The sequence below is a fragment of the Colius striatus genome, chromosome 3 (assembly GCF_028858725.1).
Source record: "Colius striatus isolate bColStr4 chromosome 3, bColStr4.1.hap1, whole genome shotgun sequence".
Classification (NCBI taxonomy): domain Eukaryota; kingdom Metazoa; phylum Chordata; class Aves; order Coliiformes; family Coliidae; genus Colius; species Colius striatus.
This window is the reverse complement of record NC_084761.1, coordinates 6,542,540-6,565,659: the sequence shown is the minus strand read 5'-3', so window position 1 is coordinate 6,565,659 and position 23,120 is coordinate 6,542,540. Positions and strand designations below refer to the sequence as shown.

The 23,120-nt window shown below is 37.4% G+C and overlaps 1 protein-coding gene across 3 annotated transcripts in view; it reads right to left on the bottom strand.

The window, feature by feature from the left end:
* The window catches only part of CLEC16A (C-type lectin domain containing 16A), a 69,748-nt gene that overhangs the window by 34,846 nt on the left and 11,782 nt on the right, over positions 1 to 23,120 (bottom strand). For all 3 annotated transcript variants that reach the window (XM_061991864.1, XM_061991866.1, XM_061991867.1), the window contains exons 7-15: positions 22,473 to 22,647; positions 22,000 to 22,053; positions 18,976 to 19,089; positions 14,420 to 14,648; positions 12,409 to 12,538; positions 8,463 to 8,563; positions 3,685 to 3,807; positions 2,006 to 2,115; positions 1,127 to 1,171 (exon numbers count right to left, since the gene is read on the bottom strand). In XM_061991864.1, the coding sequence (XP_061847848.1) occupies positions 1,127 to 1,171; positions 2,006 to 2,115; positions 3,685 to 3,807; positions 8,463 to 8,563; positions 12,409 to 12,538; positions 14,420 to 14,648; positions 18,976 to 19,089; positions 22,000 to 22,053; positions 22,473 to 22,647 (1,081 nt within the window). The remainder of the gene's footprint in view (positions 1 to 1,126; positions 1,172 to 2,005; positions 2,116 to 3,684; positions 3,808 to 8,462; positions 8,564 to 12,408; positions 12,539 to 14,419; positions 14,649 to 18,975; positions 19,090 to 21,999; positions 22,054 to 22,472; positions 22,648 to 23,120) is intronic.

Genomic DNA, 23,120 nt, shown 5'->3' with positions numbered 1-23,120 from the left:
GACTTCTCTGTCTTCATCTTAACACCACAAGGCTTTTCCATCTTACATTCTCCCTCATTCTGTTGAGGAGGGGGAGCAAGAATGTGGCTGGGTGGGTGTCTGACAGCTATGCAAGGGCAAGCCACCACAAGTTACTTATTATTTGTAAGCCACATTGAACAAACATTCAAGAGAATTCAAAGAAAAATAGGAAGACAGTTGGATTTACTGCACCTTATAAAGAAGTTAGTGTCTAAGACTAAACAAACATACATTTCTCTTGTTGTTTACAACACAAAAGAATAAAGGCAAAAGACTGCAGGGCCACAGAGATGATGAAGGGAGTGGAGCGTCTCCCTTCTGATGAAAAGCTGAGGGAACTGGGGCTCTTTAGCTTGGAGGAGACTGAGGGGTGACCTCATTAATGTTTACAAATATGTAAAGAGTGGGTGTCAGGAGAATGGAGTCAGGCTGTTCTCAGTGATGGCAAATAATAGGACAAGGGGCAACGAGTATAAACTGGAACACAAGAAGTTCCAAAGAAACACATGGAAGAATTTCTTCCCTGTTGAGGTGAGGGAGCACTGGAAGGGGCTGTCCAGATAGGTTGTGCAGTCTCCTTCTCTGGAGACACTCAAAACCCATCTGTCTGAGTTCCTGTGTGACGTACTCGAGGTGGCTGGACTGGATGATCTTTCAAGGTCTCTTCCAACGCTTAAGATTCTGCAAGTCTGTGAGGTCTCCAATCAGTAAAAATATTTTAGATCATCATTGCAGATAAGATAAAAATAAAAAAAAGTCATGTGAAAAAACCCACATTCCACCTTAGTGTCAACAATGAAATCCCTGAAATGTTTTAAACATTGTGGCTCTGTTCCATGGAATACATAGAAGTTGCAACAAAAGCATCTAACTACTAACTTGACCCTTTGAGACTTCTAGCAGCCTTTTTGTGAGGTATGTTAGAGTGGTATGACAATGGCAGAAAAAGAGAGGAATTCTCCAACAAAACACCTTATTTCTCTCAAATGTGGAGTTCCCATCTTAAAAGTGGTGCCTTGGTAACTATGTAGAGACTGGGCTGCAGAGCCCCTTCTAATTTCACATTATGTAACAGATTTTTTCTTACAGCATTCTGTATACATACCTTATAGAAACGACGAAGGAGGTGAACACTTTCTTCCCTTGCACCCTAGAAAAGATAAAATAACTGTGTTTCAGGAAGCAAATATACCATTCACTCAGAATTCAGGTTTAAGGAAACACCCAAAGACTCATACACAACAGACTTGTGAAAATACAGATTATGTGAGCTTGTTGGTTTCAAAAGCACTTAAAAGAATTGTTAAGAAGGAGGAACATCTTTCATACGAGGAAAGGCTGCAGGAACTGGGGCTGTTTAGTCTGGAGAAGAGGAGACTGAGGGGTGATCTTATTAACATTTATAAATATCTAAAGGGTGGGTGTCAGGAGGTTGGGACATCCCTTTTTTCTATAGTAGCTAGCAACAGGACAAGGGGTGATGGGATGAAGCTGGAACACAAAAAGTTCCACTTAAACAGAAGAAAAAACTTTTTGACTGTTGAGGTGAGGGAGCCCTGGCACAGGCTGCCCAGAGGGGTTGTGGAGTCTCCTTCCTTGGAGGTCTTCCAAGACTTGTCTGGACATGTTCATGTGCGACCTGATCTAGGTCAACCTGCTTCTGCAGGGGGGTTGGACTAGATGATCTCCAAAGGTCCCTTCCAACCCCTACCATTCTATCATTCTATGGCATGCAAATTTCAGAGAGAAAATGAAACATAACCCCTCTTGAGAAGTTAAGAGTAAAGTAACAGCAAAGCTGAGTAGAATAACATTGATTCTTTATGTTCACTGCACAGAGCCACCAATGGAAAGATGTTCCAGAAGCAAAAAATTCACGTTTATGCTTATTTTAATGAGAAATGAAACACATTTTTTCAACTATACTCCAAGACTCAAAGACAGGCAATGCTCAAAGACTGGTAATTTGAAAGAAAATATTTACCTCAAGGCAAGCAAGGTGAACATCTTTTATGATGCTGCCGCTTTTGGAAAACACAAGCTGCTTCAGTAACAGGCAGCCAAGTTCTAAAGTTGCCAAACGGATTTTTCCATCTATGAAAAGAAAATTTCCATATATAAAATAGTGGCATTTTAAGTATTGCTCTTCCCATTACTTGATGTTCTTCATATTTCTACACTGGAATTGTCATAAAGTTTGCTCCTCTGTCATACACATCCTATCTGACAAGGATGGCTGTTCATGATGGCTTACAGTGCTGACTGTTTTAATGCCCACGACACAACTTAGAAGAATAATTTAAAGCAGAAGAAAATGTAAAGCAAGACCATGAAATAAGAAGGTAATAAAGATGAATACTATTAAAAAACAAGATGAAAAGAATGCTTCTATCAATCTGAAGCACAGGTTGAATGACACCAAGACTCATAGATGTTTGGCATGGAGCAAAGGAAGTTCTGTATATAGCAGACTTCACGGGTCACAGCATTTCCTTAAAAGAAGTCTCAAGGATTACGATACAGTCTGAATGTGTGACTCCTGAGAAGTCAGAGTGAAAAACTGCATCTACATTTTAAACTTCTAGTTTCAGAAGGGTTAAAAACAAAAGCAGAAATGTACAAATGAGCTCAGTGGTCAAGACAATACACTCAAGAGACAGACACCTTAGCTTTTGACCCCAACTCCCACCTACTATTTTACAAGTTAGTATACATTGTCAGATAACAGTCAGTACTCCCAAAAAGAAGACAAAAGGAGATGTTCTACATAGCATTTAGCAAGCTTAACACAACTCCACTATTTCCATCCCTCCTCAGAAATGCATTTGTATAAATAAAAGCATTTCTTCGTCTTGCACTCTTTCTTTCTGCAGTGCATAGAAACTCTTTATATATCAATGTACTTTTAATCTGCCATTGGCACATGAGCATAAGAAGTTAATACCCAAGTAGTTCAGTCTTAGGAATCAAACAAGCATTAGATTTTATTCTGCAGGCAATCAGGAATTTGATAGTGTGTCAGTTTCAAAGGAAAACCAGTTCTACTTGTCTGAAGTGCTGGGAGAAGAGTTGTGGCTTGAATCATAATAAACATGTTTCTGTGGAATAGTCACTGAGCCTTGTATCCCTCATTGCAAAAAAACACACTGAAGTCAGGGAATAAAATAAACATTTTCTGCAAACCAGTTCAGAACTGAAAACACAACCTGTGATTAAAAATTTACTATCACCTCTAGACACAAAGGACTCCTGTAAGCAAAGGGCACCATATAGTTTTCAAAACCACTTCTCCCCTGTAATTACTTTTATAAGCAAAGATGCCACAGATCACATTTTCAGGATGAAATCCTATGATAAAATGAAAATCACTATACATCTCATTGTTTTTGTTTATTCAAAACCACAGCCAAGTAGGAATGAAGACAACAGATCTGTATAGTTCTAAGTACAAAACCAACTATTGAGCAGAAATCCTGAGTTTCTGGTTCTTTAACAACCAACCCTGATAGGTGTCTTTCAGAGACCACGTTTATCCAGTGTTCATCCAAGAGCATGCTAGACACTTTCCCTTCAAAAGCAAGTGACTAGGCATCATTTTTATTTTTCCTTTTCATCTTCAAAAATTTCAGCTTGGCAAGAAAACAAATATTAGAGAAGTGATACCTGGTTGTGCAGCACAATTCATAATCCTGATGAGCCCTTCTGCAAGTACATGATTATATGAATTTCTCTCTTCAGTATGTTGAGCTGGAAGTTGAATCCTCTCCAGTTTGACTGGGTCAATTCCTTTTGTGAGGGATGAAAGAAGAAAAGTAAATTAGAAAACAGGAGTAAGCCTCGAGGTAAGTGTTTAATAGACCCGTAGCAGTTCTCAGAAGAGTGTAATTAGCAATATGAAATTGGGCAAGTTGGTTTTGAGTTTCTACTACCAGGAAAAGCAAGAACAACAAAAAGACTAAACACATTTATGTGTCCCTTAAACAGAACCTACTGGGTGAAGACACACAAATCCCAAAGTGGTTGATGACATACACATCACTTTGCTGCATCTGGAATTCTCAGACTATTCCTTTGCATCTAAATCACACCAAGCCATATACCTGAAAAGCATAAAAGCTAAATGGGAAAAGATGAAAGCCTGATTTTAAGTTATGCTTTGGTAGTTAAGTGATCAGTGACACAGTGATATATATGTCTTCTATTCTGTAACTAGTAGCTTTAGTACCCTCCTCAATACAAATCACAGATTCTCACTGACTTGTATAAGAAAACTAAACTCATCTGTCTTTAACCCATTGCTCTGAAAGAGTGAAGTTATTTCTCACAATAGACTACTTACTGCATGACCTCTTAGAACTAAACATAGTTATGGATTGCTCAGAATCTCCCTGTCCTCGTTCTAAAGAATGGTAATAAACAACCCTGTCACTATATTGTGGTTTATAGTTTATTCCAGCCCTTAACTTGTAGTTGACTCGACATAGCACCACCATTTATGAGGTCTGATTTCTTTCTTTACTGAATGTATGTATTTGGAACAAAGGTCTGTTTGAAGATTAATGGCAGTGATACAAACGTTCTCTGCCGTGATGAGACTGAAGAAAGGGGTGGTGGGGGAAGCACTGAAGAAGCCAAGGCAAATAGAGTGTTAGTGTTCACAATAATCTACCAGATTAGTAAAAAGCTACAGAATTTCTTCTGTAAAGCTGCTTAGGAATAAGATTTCTTTGAGAGTATCTATTTGCAGATTAAGCTCTTGCAGAAAGACATGGTCATTGGCCATCAGAAAAAAACATTAAGGAGTCTGGGAAAACATGGAGGAGCAATAAGGCAAGATCAGGCAGGGGCTCAACAAAGTGGCCAAATTGAAATCCCAGTGAATCCATTAATATTCAGCGTCTTTCTCTTGGTTGTGTGACTGAGAAGGATGCAGAGTTCTGCATTCTTGAGATACAGTACATGTTCTAGTAACATATATGAAGGACTCCTTCTAGGATTAAAGACCTCTCACATCCAATTTGCAACAATTCTATTTACCTACATACATGTACCTTGTGGGATTGTTTCTTCCTGTTCACACAGATACCTTGCTGGTGAAAAAAAAAGTGTATTCTCTTTAAACTCTTTCAAGAACATGGTGAAAAACAGAGACTCAACATACAAAAGGAAGGAATCAGGATCAAAAATCCTTGGTAGGGTGTTTACATTTAGTGAGAGAGACTGAGAAAACTACTCCCTCAGAAGCAAAGCCTGAAAACAAAAGTTCTTAGTTAAACCAGGGAAATTCAGATTTGTTTGGGAATGTGTTCTGTTGTCACCTTCTTCACAGTGTCTGAAGAAGCAGGATTCACAATTATCAGCTAGAGAATCAGAAATATATCTGCAACAGTCACTATACCGAAATAGAAAACCAAGACTCATTTTCCTGTGGTGTAGACAGGACAAGCCTCTGTTGCATTCAGTCACAATTAATCATCCTAGACTTTGAATCCATTACCTGTTTGTTTGAACTGGTTCAAATGCTCACTAGAGCATTTACCATTTCTGTCAGACAGAAGGTAAATAGATAATCAGATACTAGATACACAACCCTTGGAGATTTATTACTTACTGAAACTGGGGAAAAAACCTGGCCTTTCCATGTTTGGAGAGAGAACTTCATGCCTTTTAGAAAAGAAAACGATCATTGACTGATACCTGAGGAAAGTCTGTAAGCAGATGTGTTGAAATAGTAAAGACAATATCTGTAAATATGTGATAGTTAAGGCTCTTGGTGATTAAGAACAAAAGTGTTTTGTAACCTTAAAGGAGAACAAAGCAACAGAAATTACCACATCCCGGGAGGCACCAGGGAAAACCAGTTTCAACATGACAAGATAAGCACTGGAGTGTAACAGCCCAGTGGCAGACCATGGAAGGCAGAAAACTTTAAAGTTCACCAAGAGGACAACTGAGAAGCAATCACCAGAGGTCTTGACATACCACCGTCCCAATAAACTGAGCAAACCTAAAGAGGCATTACCCTATGGGAACAGAATGAATATGTATATCCATTCTGGGACATTTAATGGCTATGTATGGAAGAGGGTAACCTCAGCTTTAACTGATGCAATATACAGTATGTAGGTTAGGTGGGGTGATCCCCCCTGCATCCAGCACTGCAATAAAGCAATGCCTGCTTCTCAATGTTGCTTTGGTGTTAAGGAGTTTATTCCCAATTTTGGTGACAGACAGATCTCTTGCATTATACTGAATTCAGATATAAACACTGGCTCCAGCTCAATCCTGAGTCACTTCCCATGACTAATGTTGAATTTGACATTGAAAGGAGCAGTCATACAGCTCCTGAGCTTTTACATAACAACGTTTGGCTTTTGTATCGCAGGAGCACTAAATAAGCAGCTTATAAAAGCTCTCCTCTTCAAGACATAGAGGCATTGATTCTAAGGCATGGCTCCCAAAGCTGAAAGCAGTCTGAAATAGGCTCCCCAGACTGAAAGCAGTCTACTGCAGAGCACAAGAGGAGTGGGATGGTGCAAGTCAGTGAAGACCAAAACCAGATGTCATTATCTGTCTACCATCTAAGGTCTAGGGTCAAGGATAGGGAGAGAAAGGAAAACAGCTTTCAAAGAGTGACATGCAAATATAAATTGTTGACAAGGAAAGCCAATGAGTATAGCCTAAAGAATTTTTCAATTAGAGAGGGCTGATGTGACCAACAAAGATGAAGTATAGATTTTGACCCCTTAAATAAAAGTTATCTCCAGGGGATGGATACTTGCAGTCACTTAAAAGGTAAATATTTCAGTCTATTGTGTTTCTCTTGGTAACCCTGGATATTAGTGGAAAAATAAACAGTGCAGTGATTGCTGAAACTGTGTCTACATCTGCTGCATTCCTCCCTACTTACAGAAATAGTGTAGATGTAAGGGTTACAGATGTAGCTCTTTGAAACAAAAGAGGATATCACTGAAAGCAAATAAGGTGGGCTGAAGGAGTGTGCTCTTAAATAGAATAATTCTTAAGAAATATAACCCTAGAGTGTAGGCTTAATCCTATACAATGATGCTGAAAGACAGCTGGGGACTCTGAAGCTGCAACAGTTACAATTAATGACCTTGACTATTTATGGCTTCAACTAATGAACTTTAAGAGAAGAGAATCCATCTCCAACATCAGGGTTTTCCAGCAAAGTGACGCTCAGAACTCCCTCAGGGAAAGACATTTTCTGGAAGAAGTCTACTGGTTGCAGGAAGGCTTGTGGGAAATCACAGATGCAAGTCAGAGAGGGCTATGGTGCTATCTTTGGTGATGTTTCATTATTATTTCTTGTCGTAAGAGACTGTGAAAGCCCTGAAATCGTCTGCAAATTATCATCTCAGAGAAGCATTCCTTGATTCCTGGAAAAAGATAAAGCCATCAAGAGGACACAGGAGGGGCTCAGCTTAGTTTTCTCACGAGTCATTTCCACTCTATTTGCCCATTGGGGGTACCTTGAAGCTAGAACAGAATCCTTATTTTTAAGCACGCCATCACACCTGATACTCTTCTGTTGTTTACTGCAGCAGCTGATTCATTTAAATTGCTAGTATTTTATAGAAACTATCCTCATAAACAGAAAATAAATGCAGCTCTCAGTTCCTGAAGCACAGGTATTCACATGTATGAGATGTTGACACTATTGCTCCATGAGGAATCTATTTCAAATGCACAAAGATAAAACAACAAAAAACCTAACCATAATGATCCCTCAGAAAAAGCTACACACTGTCTGAATTATAATGAAGTACAGGTTTAACAGTTCTGTTAGTTTATCAAATACTCCAAGCTCCCTGGGAGACTTCCAAGATGTATTATTGCACAGAACACCAACACCTTCCACAAGGTCTCACTCAATTACGCCACAACAGATGAGAAGGCTGTTGAGGAAATGCATAGTACAAAAAGAACTACTGAATGACTGTCAAAGCTGAATAGAAATAGGCCATAAATGACCTCCATAATCACATGTGATACTCAGGCCTTGTGCATTACCTCTAATGTTTACAGTAAAAAAAGATTTTTTTAACATATGGAGACAGGTTTTACAACATTTGATGTGTGGCTTACATGTGGCAATCACAGTACATGCAAAGTGGGCAAGATCTGGATCCCATATATATGTACATTGAAATTAAGAGATTAAAAGTGAAACAATAATCCTATTCTAATTCCAAGAAAGCTACAGAAGAAAGTTATCTGATGTTCACAAAATTTTCTCACCAAATCACTCCTAAATAGCTGATCCCTAGCAACTGTTTTCAATTACAGAATACTTACTACTGCCTCCCCCTTCAAGAATTTATCACCATTTAGGGAATATATAAACATCAATTACAAGCATCACTCCTATCTGAAACCACGTGTCTCAGTTTTCTCTGGAAAAAGCAAAATGTGCTTACCTTTGTTGTGTGACATTGCATAGAGAAGACAGAGCACGAAGAGGGCATAGTAATCATCTTCAGCACAGTCCAGTGCATTATAGACCATATCAAGAAAAGGCCTGTGGAAAGGAATAATTTGAAAATGGATAAGGAGAAAAAGACCTTATCTACTGAAAGATGAGTAAATATCTTCTACAGGTAGCCAATGGAAGAGGCAAATTTACAGTAATGCACATTTTCAGGCATGAAACAACAATTCACCTGGTTGAGACTACTCAGAGTATAGTCCTGCCTTTTATTTACATTCTAACATTCATTCTGATGTTATAACAGGATTTGTTACACAATGAATGCTTTTCCAAGATTGACTGTACACACATTTCCTGGGCTGTTTGTAGCACATTTAGTATTTATGCAGAAGCATTGTACAGCTCGTCTTAAGCATATATCAGTAACTTCAAGGAGATACCACTGTGGCATAAGAAAAGACTACCTTAAAACTCACTGTAATAAACAGAGTTAAGTTTTTGCTATTACAACAATGCAATTTTCACCAAAAGTTTGGAGGAAGCTAGGTTATTCTAAAACCATCAGTGAAAAACTTTACCCTTGGATGGTTATAGGAAAGAAAAATAAACAAGAAGGAAAGATTTGAATAAAAACAAAGCAAGCTTTGTATTTTAGATGAGCTTTGTTTTGCTGGGTTTAACCAGGTGTGACCTACAACACATATATAGGAAACTACAAGCAGTGCCAAGTTCACCTGTCACTTATACTCTGAAAACACCAGAAAAATAAACTTATTCTAGAAGCCATTTAGTCAGATTAGATATGGCTGCAACTCAGTTGATATTAACACATGCCTGATGGCAAGGCAACTTGGCTTTTTGGCATAAACTGGCTTGAATTCAACCAGTAGAAAAGAAATCTATTTTCACAGGTGGCCCAGACAGACAACTCTCACCCCCCCAAACAAAAAAACACCAACCCCAAGAGGAAAGTGTCAGTCACCAGATGATGACCAGGAGAGTTTAGAGCCTTGATTGAACTTCAGACCTAGCAGACAAGAAGCATCCACTACAAACTCATCACTGTAGTTAGCTATAGGTCAGAAGGGCCATTGAAGATCAGAACACAACATACTTCTATACCTATTCCAGGCCCATGGTGTCCCAGTAGGTCATTCAACCCAAGTCAGAACAATGGACCTAAATTTTCCCATCAGCTCCACACATTCAACAACACACACTCTTCTACTAAAACAAGGCTATGACAAGAATAACAGAACACATTGTTCCTCTGCTCAGTCAATGACACTGCAGTCATGTTTATGCATTTCTGAAGCTGGATTACAAGCATCCTCTGATATACTTTAAATGCCACCGAATCATGATCCCTCTTTGCAGAAGTCCAAGAGCACTGTATGTACCTAAACCAAATTTCCCACGTGATATTTTAGATCTCGAACGAACACAACTATCCAAGCAAAAACAACCTAAAGAATTAGCAATGTTGAAAATAAACCAAGAGTGCATACTGTCTTCATAAGCATTAAACAAGTCCTACAAAGCTCCTGACATGGGTTGCTTTACACATAGCGAAGGGAGTTCAGCTTCAAGGACTAAATAAGAAATAGGACCAAGATATGCAGATCCAAGATCACTGAAATACTGGATAACACTATGACTGACTGTTTTCAGACCAACATTAGATGGTAATTACCTTATAAACTGACCTACAAAGTAAAATTTACTCCAATTTCAAAACCAATGTTTTTTGAGTTCAAAGCTGCAGAAATGTCTGTAGCTGTCCCACTGACACTAATACAACAAAGTATTAAATGACTTAAGTAATCTTAATGCATTTTTCATTTTTTCCCCCACACACTACTTAAAAAATTATATAATTTGAAAAACATTACATCAGTAAAAGGAGTAATTTTCATTTCAGATGCTCTGAAGAAACACCTATCTCTATTATCATAGAATGGTAGAAGGGTAGGGGGTGGAAGGGACCTTTAGAGATCATCTAGTCCAACCCCCATTATCAAAGTCTTCAGCACAATAATCTGAAGCCAAAACAACTTCTAGGATTTCCACTCATCAACAGGTCCTCATATAGACCAAATATAAGAGAGACCTAGAGAAACTCCGGTTATAAGAAAGTGCAACAGAAAGCACAAGGTAGCATGAAGGTTTCACATGCTGGAAAAAGCTTTGCTGTGTAGTGTATCATAAAAGGAAGTTAATTTAAAGCCAGCCTTCAGGCTTAAACTTTTCAGTAGTGAGGCACATCAAAATAAAAGTTGAAGTAATTTTACATTCTTCATCACAGTAAAAGAGCTAAGGAATATTGAAAACTTGCTTTCAGTGCTACAGAATTTTTAACCTCAAACTGTGCTCTTTTCCACTGAAACAGTTATTAAGCAAATAAAATTAAAATGAAATAAAATTAAAGGCTCTATGGCAAGTGTTTTCAAATGTATTTCTTAACTCTATAAGCATTTTCTTCCTTTACTAGCCTTCTACTAGTGACCTGATAGAAGAAAGATCAAATGCCATCCAAACATTCTTTAAATTACTCATTCTTGTAGAGTGTGTCCATATTGAAGACTGTAACTATTTATGAATCGCTATCATAACAATACTTAATGATTATTTTTGTTTTGTTTTCTCTCACTTCAAACATGGAATAAAACATCACTGCATTTTCCACTATCACATGGCACTTTATCCACAAGGCTCAGTGGCTGCAATTCGTGCAGGAAGGAAGCGACACAAGCTTGAGTAAATTTCTTGAGAGATTCAGTTGTTTCAAATATTACATTTGGCATATAGAAACCCACAAAATCTTAAGCTATAGCAGCTTATCAACTTGTATTTCCAAAAAGTCACATACAAAATTAAGGCCAGGAATGTCCCACATAAGGTCTATTTTTATTTTTAAAGTATTTTTAGCTTGGCATGTTCCTTGATGCTGTTTATATTTAGAAAAGATACAGGATGCTGTCAAATCATATCTGCAGATCCAGAGAGTCCCAAAATGCTGACAAATGCCAAATGCGTTGGCACCTCACATCAAAGTATTTTGCACTTCTCAAGACCTGAGCATCCCGGTTGCCTTAGTATTCAATGCAGTCATTACCAACTTCTTTCTAAAAGCCATTTGGCACATATTTTAGTCAAAATATCAATAATGTAGAGCAATGTATTTCAAAACCAGTTCAAGTTGAGGTTCAATTTCACTTTTACAATGAAATTAAACGTTATCTTTATTAATGAATGTAATCTAAGCTACATCAAAGCTGTAATGGAGATAGAATGAAATTCTGGGAATACCAGGCAGCATTTCCCAAGTTTAAAAATAAATTTGAAATCCTATTAAACATGTGCAACTCCCCAAGGGACACACTTGCAATTACTTGTGTCAGACACGGCATGTTCGGTTTCTTAGGGGTATTTATTATATCCAAGCTTAAATGTCTAAGTCAGGGCAATTTCTGCTCCCAGAAGCACTTAGAAACTGCACTTCAAACAGAAGTTTTCAATAACCTGAAGAATGGACCTTGGAAACTGCAAATAGGTTTATTTGTAACTACTACTACTAAAATTGGGTGAAATTTAGCCATGAACTGAGGAATTTTGATGTGGCCATAAATATCATTAAGAAAAGTTCCTCTGCTTTAATTTAGAGCCTTAAACAATTCTGGCATGAAAATATTTCTATTCTGGGGTTAATATTCTGTAATTTAACCAATTGCCATAAAGGAAAGCACAATCTTTACAAAAGAACAGGACTGTTTCCAAAACGGATCAAGTAGAGGCAATATCTCATTTTTCTTTTGCCTCACTTATTCGTGGCCCACAAGAACCCCAGTAGTTTTAATTGGAGGCAGATCTGAAACAACCCTTAAGAAAGTGAGAGGGCTAATGGCAGGGTAAAATATATTTCAGTTACTTTATACCTGTTCCAGTTTGTCATTTCACTTCCAGAGGCTGCTGCACTCTTCTCTTCATCTGTTGTATTCTGTTCTGTCACAGCAGAGATAGACAACTCTGACAGTTTGCATCTCTCCATGATTACCATCTCTATTTCTAAAAAAGCACAACCAAACAACCCAAAATCCAAAATTTAGTATTTTTAACAAAGTTCTCACAAGCTCTTTTGTATTTTCCATTTTGCATTGAAGTGACAGATGCAACCATTTATCAGAGGTATAACCATAACCTCAGGAAGTTTAATGAATGAACAGATGTAGGCAAATTTTCTTCCCATGAAAATATGTAAAGAAAATACAAAGATTATTTTGACAAATAAAGCAACAGCAATCCCCCTCTCATCCAAACCACAAGAAGAAAAAACACAGAATCTCTCTAAGGAAAAACAGATTCTTTGTGAAATTGCTGGTGAGCTTGGGGCATGGGTGGACATCAAGTTTCAAGGAAGATGTAAATAGGTGTCTGTAAGTACAGCAAACAGGATATCTGGTCCCAAGTGCTTCATACCTATTGGCTTTAAGTGGAACCATTAAGACCATACTTAGCTTTTGCTTAAGAATTTGGATAAAAGAAGACTACTAAATACACCAGTTTAAACAGCAGATCATGTCATATTTTCTGCAAGTCATGGTAGACAACACATAGAATCATAGAATGGTAGGGGTTGGAAGGGACCTTTAGAGATCATCTAGTCCAACTCCCCTACAGAAGCAGGATCACCCAGATGAGGTTGCATAGGAATATGTCCAGGCGGGTCTTGAAGACCTCCTCCAACGAAGGAGACTCCACAACCTCTCTGGGCAGCCTGTTCCACTGCTCCCTCACCCTCACAGTAATATAGTTTTTTCTTATATTTAAGTGGATCTTTTTGTGTTCCAGCTTCATCCCATTACCCTTGTCCTGTTGCTAGCTACTATACAAAAAAGGGATGTCCCAACCTCCTGACACCCACCCTTTAGGTATTTGTAAACATTATCGGTTATTTGACATGACTTAAGGGATGCCTTCTCACATAGACTGTTTACCTAAAGCAGGATATTTGGAGAGCTGTCAAAGCACCAATATATTGGTTTCAACTGGTTATGGAATTCTGCCACCTTTTTCCCAATTTATGTCTAAAGTAAAGACTAGTTTCGGATGTACATCCTTCTAATAGTTACTAACTATTACTGTTACTAATAAACAGTTATATTATGCTGCAAGACCACTCATCCTATAAAACCAATTCTTTCTTGAGGTTAACATTACATCAAAAATCCTGAAAATGTGCAATTAAAATATCTAAGATGTTTTCCTCAGATTTGAACTATTTAATATCATCTTATAGTAGATAGTAACAGGACAAGGGGTAATGGGATGAAGCTGGAACACAAAAAGTTCCACTTAAACACAAGAAAAAATTATTTCCCTGTTCAGGTGAGGGAGCCCTGGCACAGGCTGCCCAGAGGGGTTGTGGAGTCTCCTTCCTTGGAGGTCTTCCAGACCCGCCTGGACGTGTTCCTATGCGACCTGATCTAGGTGACACTGCTTCTGCAGGGGGGTTGGACTAGATGATCTCTAAAGGTCCCTTCCAACCCCTACCATTCTATGATTCTATGATCTTCTACCATGTACTATCACTTTAAGCACACTTGTTGAATTTTATAATTGAAACATGCATAAAATACTCCCCATCATCATAGAAAGGTAAAATGGCTACACCATTTGCCTTACCATAGAAGGAAAAGTTGGGAAGTCTACTTATAAAGTGTCTCATAATTATATACACCTAAGTGCTAGACATGCATTTGTGATAAGGGCCAAAGAAAACAAAAAGTTTTAAAAGTTCTCAATCAGAAGTACATGTTCTGACAGAATGATTTAACATCAGAAAAAAAATCAGCCAAAGACTGAAACAAACAGATCATAACTAGGTCCCATACAGTAAATAAAAGGATCTAAATTGTAAGCATCATTCTTATTTGCTGGTACACTCACCTTCATTTTCACTGCTTGTTCTGATGCCCTTTGAACTCGCTTCTGTACCTTTAGTTTTTTCTAGGTCATCTTGGTTATCTTCAGATCCTCTCTCCTCTTCATCTTCTTCACCAACATTTTTATAGTTGGGCCTTTTCTGCACCCTCTTCTTCCCCTTCTGTTTGTTAATCTCAAGAGACCTCTCAAGTGTTTCTGTTGGTTTTATGAAACATCTAATACTTGACTTTGCCTGGAAATTTGAAGAGTTTACACTGAGTTACTTCAAGATATTTTTAACTCTGATAAAGAAACTTCAGTTCATATAAAAGAGGTGTTTTAGAGTGTAAATTAGCATGTAACTTACAAATCTCAAATTCTTTTTAAATACAAAAAAAGCAGACTTCAAGTTGTACCAAATCATCACATCACATGTGTACTTCATATATTAATATGAAATACACTCTTCAAATGTCTTTGGCAAGCACAATATTCAATGCTCTATGCTGAAAGACTTTTTTCAACCTTAAGCTTTCCTCAACAGCACACTAGTGCTTGTATCAACTAGGAACACATGGCACTGACATCAATTTTATTTGGGCCTCCAAACATTGATTTACCAACACAATTTCATTTGTTAGGCTTACATATATTTGTGTTCTACCCAAAGATATTACAAGTTTGTCTGTCAAGTCAAAATACTGGTTTTGGACAAGGTAGCAAGCAATATTCAATCAATACTTGACTTTCCTGATTATTAATGTACACAGCTACAAAATAAATGTAGATGACAAATTTCTTCTAAAAGAGATAAGTATTTTCAAGGATCTGTGCCATCCTAAAAACAGGGAACAATGTACTCTTACAGAAAGACACCAAATACTACAAGAAGTTCTATGACTATCAGTATTAACAAAACTCAGTTTCCTAAAAGTTTGCAGATTGCTTCTGAGTCGTGAAGCTTTAAGCTCCCTTCTCGTGTTAGGTCTGCCATCTGGACTACCAGAGGATGTGCCCTCTCTCACCCAGAACTATAAACATTGATCAGCCAAACCTGTTATTGAGAAGTGAAAAACAGATTTTGAGGTCTTCCTGCCAGCACATGTTTATGCTGCTATAGAAACTTCATCACCTTTCAGATCTCAATCCTTCAATCATATTTAGCTGATGCTGGCTCAAAGGTTAAAAATATAAGGGTGAGCAAGAGAAAAGTGGTAAGACTAAATACAAAACTGACTCCATTCATTGCTTTAGACTCAAGTACAAAAATCATTGAAGATGAGAGAGTATCAGAAACACCTCAGAGGAAATGTTTGGAAAACCCCTCCCTTATTAAGGAACATCTACACACAATAAAAGAGACACTAAGAAAAGATCTGGGAAGAAGTCTCCCTGAAAGTCCAAAGGTCAAAATGTTTCTCTGAATCTTCTGACTTTTTAAAGAGGTTCTATAGAAATCTTGCATAAGTCATCTTACAGTTGGCACTGAAACAAACCATGTAGTAGGAAGAATCTTTCGTAACACCAGAAAACCCACAATGTGAAATTTACCACACTTATGTCCCCCCGTAACCTTTCTCATACATTTTTAATCTGATCAAACTGCAACATAGGAAAGTTATGAAACAGAGTTACAACCAGGTAATGGCTTCTGGTCATAAAAATCACAAGAAAAAGGGAAGAACATATTAAGCCCTCTTCTTCAAGGGAAAAAAAAGTAGCATGTAAGTTGCATAATGCATTTTCTCCCTCCTGCATTCACTTCCAATTGCTTCCTAGAGTCCTCTACTCTGAAGAGAGCAAGCACTTAACATACTTGGATTTCTAATACCCTGTTAGCCATTGGAGCAAAACAACAGATGAGATCTGTAGCCATGTGCTTGAAAGAACTGAACCATGGTCTGGTATTCTTAGGAAAGAATACTGAGAAAAAAGTCAGCATATATATATATTCTGTTCTACTAAATAGAACATTCTAAAATCAGACTTAATTTACACAGCATGTGGTTTATCCAAGTTGATGATACAGTTTATACTTTTAAATGTCTTTTAACCATATTTTCAATTAGGGTTTAACTTGTGCAATGCGTGCTGGTAAAATAAGGCAGTACAACTAACAACTTTTACGGGAAGGAGAAAGTAGGTTAAACAAGAAACATGAAATAGGTAAAACTGGCCCACATCCGAATTATGCAGGAAAACAGATTTCACAGGAAGTAATGTAAACCTTAGCATCATGACTGCTAAGTCTATGTTCTGTTGGTTACACATATTCAACTCCCATCGTTAGTATTTCTTCTGATACCACCTAAAACCAGAATTACAGGGAAAAAATAGAGACAGAAAAGTGTATCTTAATTTGTGATACTTTGAGGTGGAGAACCTGTTGAATGGAGACTGGGCAATCATTACTGCCCTAGGATGTTCAGCAGCAGTTAGATCTGCTGGTCATTTTTTCCACAAATTGGTTTCTAGTAAAAAGTACCATTTGTTCCTGTCATGACAACCACCACTGCTCTGTTGCCCTAAATAGCTCTGGATATGTTTAATTTATACACAGCACTGCAACCCTTTTCAGCACATTTTGAGGGGTTTTTAAAGCATTCTTTACTGATTTATTCCTCTGTCATGAGGCTACATAACTCTGCTTCTGGTAATCTTAGTTCATGTGCTTTACACATCACTCCTCTTGAATTCATCTTATTAGGAAGATGAATACAAATAATGAGGTTCTGCTTACTTTAGGATTTAGAAACTATATGTTAGCTAGAAACTGACTGTTAAACTTCTATTTAAATATATGAAGACATCTCAGTTACAAGGGATAAGCAGTGTTAGGTACAGAGCAGGGGCTTAGGGATAACTGGAGTCCAACATAACACAGATATCCCCAAAACAACAAACTTAGAGGAATATCAGAATGATTACCATAGGAAATCATACCAGAAAGGAAGTAGTAAAAGATAAACTTGGGTTTGACTTAAGAAAAAACACAACTCTAAACTCAGTTAAAAAAATAAATTACAAAACTTGCTTGTTACTTTTCTCTATTAACCCCACAAGAAGTCATTCTAAAGTAGCTTCTGACACACTTGTAGTGGATAATGGAAGCTACATCATTTCTTTGCAACAGAATCCACCAGAGTAATAACTCTACAATGATCCTGATACATCTTATTGTCCAAAGAACAATCCCTGAAATTGGTTAACAATGTTCAAAAACCAACTTCCTGCTCTAAGAAGTCCTATCACAGAGCAACAAGAAACTGCCTCACTTCTAAGCTGTCTATGCCTCCATATCTACAGCTGACTTTAGCCTCACTGCACTGAGCTGTTTATCAGTAGAAAACACCTTGCAATATACATGCAGCAGTTGCTCATCCTCATCAACTGAGAGAAGCTCACTTGGTAGCTCCTCTCTCTGTATGCAGGGCATGGAGCTCTTCTGAAGATTACTCCTATCTCCTCCTTCAAATAATCAACCTCCACCCATAGGCTTTCTGACAGTACAGGTTTTCCCCTCCAAGGTTTCATTGAAGAATATGGTTGAATTTACTGAAAACTAAAGTTTCTCTCATGGAAGTTTCTTCCTCATCTACCAAAGGTGCCACTGCTCTGCCTTCTCTGTAACAAAGCTCCAGCTCTATCAGTTTCACTAGATGTCTATCCAAGAAAACCAATACTCCTCTTATTTGCTACCTGTTCACATGCTATGAGGACACACCTTTAAGACCAACAAGAAACAGCACCCTAAATAGTATTACAAACATAAGGGAAGAGATGAACGGGAGTTTATAGGAACCCCCTAATATTCCTAACAGCACAAGCACACAAACATAGTCTATTTTGCAATTTTGTACAGTAACCATGACAGGAAAAGAAAATCTCACTTCTGCAACAACTGATGCCCCACCTTCTCACCACAAATTTCCTAGTAAGAAAGCTGCTTCTGCACAAGTAACACACCACATTCAGTACGCAGCTAGCAGAAGGTCAGACATTTGCTAACACAAGGATGTGATTGCTTTATCTTGTTGTCAGCTCTATCATTAAATTACAGTTTCTTCCAAAAAAAGGTTAGATTCTAAATATCAAAATACCAGACTTCAAAAGCCATTGGCTAAGATTAGCCCACACAGCTTCCACTGCACAACAGGAAGAAATTTGGAAAAGTTGACTTATATCATTGAAAAGTTGAAGTATATCTACCCCTTGAAACCCTCAGAGCTGATAATTGAAACTGAACACAGAAAACAGGATGGGACACAAAAGTGCCCCATCAAAACAATGGGAGCCTTGCAGAGTCTGACTTCCACAGAAGCCACTTATACCACTACCTGAAATATGTATGCATGCACAAAAATATTGCAACTTTGACAAGAACATGATGCTCTAAGTTGCACCCAGAATCTTCTGCTACCATATCCAACAGCAAAAGATGAAACCTCCAATTGCTGCTCTTCTCTCCTAAACACATTCACCTGAGCTTACCAGTTTCCAGATACTAGATTTTGGTTTTGAAATATTATCTTTGCCTCTAAAAGAAACAAATTTAAAGAGAATTAAAGGTGGCCACTTACTGAGTTTTTCTGTATGTCTTGCTCAACTTTAGAAGAAAACACCGAGAGGTCGCCGTTAAGTATAACCTCAGCCAAGGAGTTCACCAAAGGGGCATAATGTATAATTAGAAAAACCTATTAAAAGGGCAGAAACACATATCAGACATATTACAGAACACAGACAGCTTCATGATTTCAGCCACTGAACATACTTTGACCTTGTTAATCTGATTTCTTCAGTTTACATATAAAGTACAATTGCTAATGCTGGTAGTTCATAAAATCACTTCAAAAACACAGGAAGAAACCCTAATCCTCTCTACAGGTATTTGACCTTTCTCTTCATTTGAAGCTACCTAGTTTTAATAGTTCTTCATACTCTTCCCTCCTCTGAAAAATGTAAATTCTTTCTCCTCATCAATTTTGAAATGAAAGTTGTGTGATGTTCTAAAAAGGAACTCATATTACAACTGCTCCAGAACACTGCTTTTTGGAGAAACTGCACAAATTGATCAGGGTACACAATATCCCCTGACCTTCTTGTATGCCAGTGACTGGTTACACTAAGTTCTGTGTTGTGCACACAAGCACTTTGCAGTGATTCATGAGCAAACATCACACAATAGGCTGAACTGGATGAGAAGCAGCTTTTCTGGCTATGAAATTACGGTCTAGCTACAAATCAGCTATATAACACAGGAATAAGGGCCATACTACCTATAACATGAAAGCACTTATACAAAAGTGCTTTGGTGCTTTAAGAGCTCTAAGTACTATTTTGGTGCAAGGCTTACAAAGTTGGTCCAGCCACAATAGTCTTATGTAAGTTTATATCTATTCACAGGAATATCAAAGCAGAAACACTGGCTCTAACTGAAAAATCCCCAAATAATTTCAAAATCAGTAAAGCTAATAATTGTTTTGACAATATCTAGCTAAACAAGATCTCTAAAGGTTTTCAGGCTGAAGTCAGAATCATTGCAGACCTTGAGAAGTGATCGTTACCATGCCGTGGTGACCTATGTGAAACTATGGAAAGTTGCAACACACTTCAGAAATATTTTTAACAACCTCAGAAATCACTCAAGTTTCTTGTAATTCAGAAAGTTCAACTATAGGCAAGCATGTTTTGGCATAAGTAGGTCATACATTCACTTTGTGAACAGTAGATGACTGCCAGTATAAGTCTCTCAAGGCCTTGTCTCTAATAAATGAGTAATGCCTCAAGGGTATGTCTGGTGTCAACAACAAACAGTTAAAAAGGCTTTTCAGATACTCAGTGTACACTTTTCCAGATCCCACTTCAAAGACAGACTCTAGGTTAAAAAGAGGTGCAAAAAGATATGTTTCTGCAGTTAGAGAAAAACCAGCTTAATTTTCTACATCATATACCATTCTGATATACAAAATATGTTTTCATTTCTTTGTAGTTGGGAAAGATGTTCTATTTTCTTTACTAAAGCCAAGAATGTAGATGTAACATCTTGAAGAGATACCTAGCCAATACTTCTGCTGAAAACAAAGAAGTTAAAGCAGGCCACCATATACAACCCTACAATGCAGATCCCTTCACTTACATGAAGCTGTTGTTGTCGAGATTTTACCTGTGGTAAATACCGCCAACAACATAAAAAATGTTTAAGTTTAAATTAAGAAGCATTCAGTTATATTGTTCTGAAAAACATACAATTTTTCTGAAAAGTTCTTAAAAATGATGATGAAATTAAGGTTCAGACCATAATAAAATAAAAAATGTAAAATCATAAGTTTAAAGGAAAAAGTATCTATTCTATAAATACAGAACAAAATGATTTTCACAGAAAGCATTTCGTGTTGTAGGGATGCACCAAAGGCTACAGAGAGAAAAAAAATCCACTGTCAAATTCCCTTCACTTGAAAATAAGTTCCAGAAAGAAAAACAGGTAGGACTGGCAAGAATAAGAAGTAAAAAGTACTTAATTATAGACTTAAGGTATAGACATAATAGTATTCAAATTGTGAGAAGTTTTTGGTGGTGTTGCTTTTGAAGGGGTTTTGGGGTTTGGTTGGTTAGTTGTGAGTTGTTTGGGGTTTTTTTTCAATGACACAATAAAAACCATTGCTCCTCCTGTTTTTCATAGAATCATAGAATACTAGGGGTTGGAAGGGACCTTTAGAGATCATCTAGTCCAAGCCCCCTGCAGAAGCAGGATCACCTAGATCAGGTCGCATAGGAACATGTCCAGGTGGGTCTTGAAGATTTCCAAGGAAGGAGCCTCCACAACCCCTCTGGGCAGCCTGTGCCAGGGCTCCCTCACCTGAACAGTCAAATAGTTTTTTCTTATGTTTAGTTTTTTCTTATGTTTAAGTGGAACTTTTTGTGTTTCAGCTTCATCCCATTACCTCTTGTCCTGTTACTGTCTACTATAGAAAAAAGGGATGTCCCAATCTCCTGACACTCACCCTTTAGATATTTATAAATGTTAATAAGATCTCGCCTCAATCTCCTCTTCTCCAGACTAAACAGCCCCAGTTCCCGCAGCCTTTCCTCCTATGAAAGATGTTCCAGTCCCCTGATCATCTTGGTGGCCCTGTGCTGGACTCTCTCCAGTAGTTCCCTGTCCTTCTTGAGCTGAGGAAGTCAAATTGGAAATTTTCAAATGGGAAAATTCAAATCTTCCCCAGCTTATGCAAATCCAAAGTGCAATATAGCATTTATTTAATTTTCACTGGCAATTCCACTAAATTGTGTTCTAGCATGTTGTGTTGCCCTCTTACACACCATTTGTCAGGTAATGTACATAATCACTGAATGTTCAAAAGGCTACCCTGTGTTACTGGATCCTCAGACGAATATTAACTCAAGTAAGAAGCTATTTGGTCTGTCCATAAAAAGCCAAATATCTTGCCTTGTCTTTTTTAATTGAAACTGATATATTTAAAACTTTGTTTGAGAAATTACCTTTAAAGGCTCTGCCAAAATATACAAAAACACAGTAATTTATAGAACACAACACTACTGCAAAACATGTTCTGAAATAGGAAAAAAATACTTCAAATACTTACTTGAGAAAGAAGATAAAGAGAAACTTGAAGACTTATTTTAGGACGCTCTCCACCCTATAGAAAAAAAAGTTACAAGAAATGTTCATTTATTTGTACAAAGTGAAGCATTTACACTAAAAATATTAACTTCTCATATTGTACTGTTACACATTATGTTATAAAAAAGGTTCAGAAAGCATCATGCTACTAATGTTTACTTCTTGAAAGCTACCTCAAATGAAGACTCCTCAAGCAAGCGCATCCCTTACAGTACATGCTTAAAAACCAAGAATCACTATTGATTACTGCCTTTCATACTTGGGTAACTTAAATGTAACACACAAATGTCTGGGAAGTATGTTGGTTTTCATTATGCAAACTTAGATATTGACAGTGTTAACCTTACCACAGAATACACTTGCTGAACAAATAATTTTGCATACTGAAAGCAAGTAATACATTTAAGACTTAATTGTTTGCAGATATTAGCTTACCTTATCTTGATTTACTAATGAATACACATAGAGAGGAAGAAAGAGTCTATTGAGTAAGTGGTCTGTCAGCACATCATTTAAAAATTCACAATTAATGATAAGGATATCATTAAGGTAATGTAAATGATCAAGATGTTCTGCCACCAGGTCACTCAGTTTGCCCCTATTTCTGTGCCTGAAGAAGAGAGCAGAAAGTCCCAGTTATCTTCAGTCTTAAAAACTTAAGGAATTAACATTCATCCCTTACACAGATCACCTTGCAGGCAGTTTGCCTAAACACAACGTTTTCAGTAAAGTAATGCAGCTAGCTAAAAATATTCAGGTTTATATGTGCTTTAGGATGCATATATCAAGATTTTCCCCAAGTTTTCAGAACACTTTCCATTGTTATAAACTCTTCAAAAACCATCCATAAAAACTTGTAAGATTTGTTTCAAAAAATACAAGAAGAAATCTATTGTATTTAGCATCTACCTCTTCACTTTAAGAAAGCAAGAAACGGCTGCCTTTTCTAAGGTGGGGGACAGAAGGCAAACCAATACTCAGATTCAGTAAAGTATTTCTGCAGTTGATTGTGGAACACTACACAAGAATTTCAGGTCTGACAGGTCACATGTTCAATAAAGTTCACCTCCCCATTTTAATTGT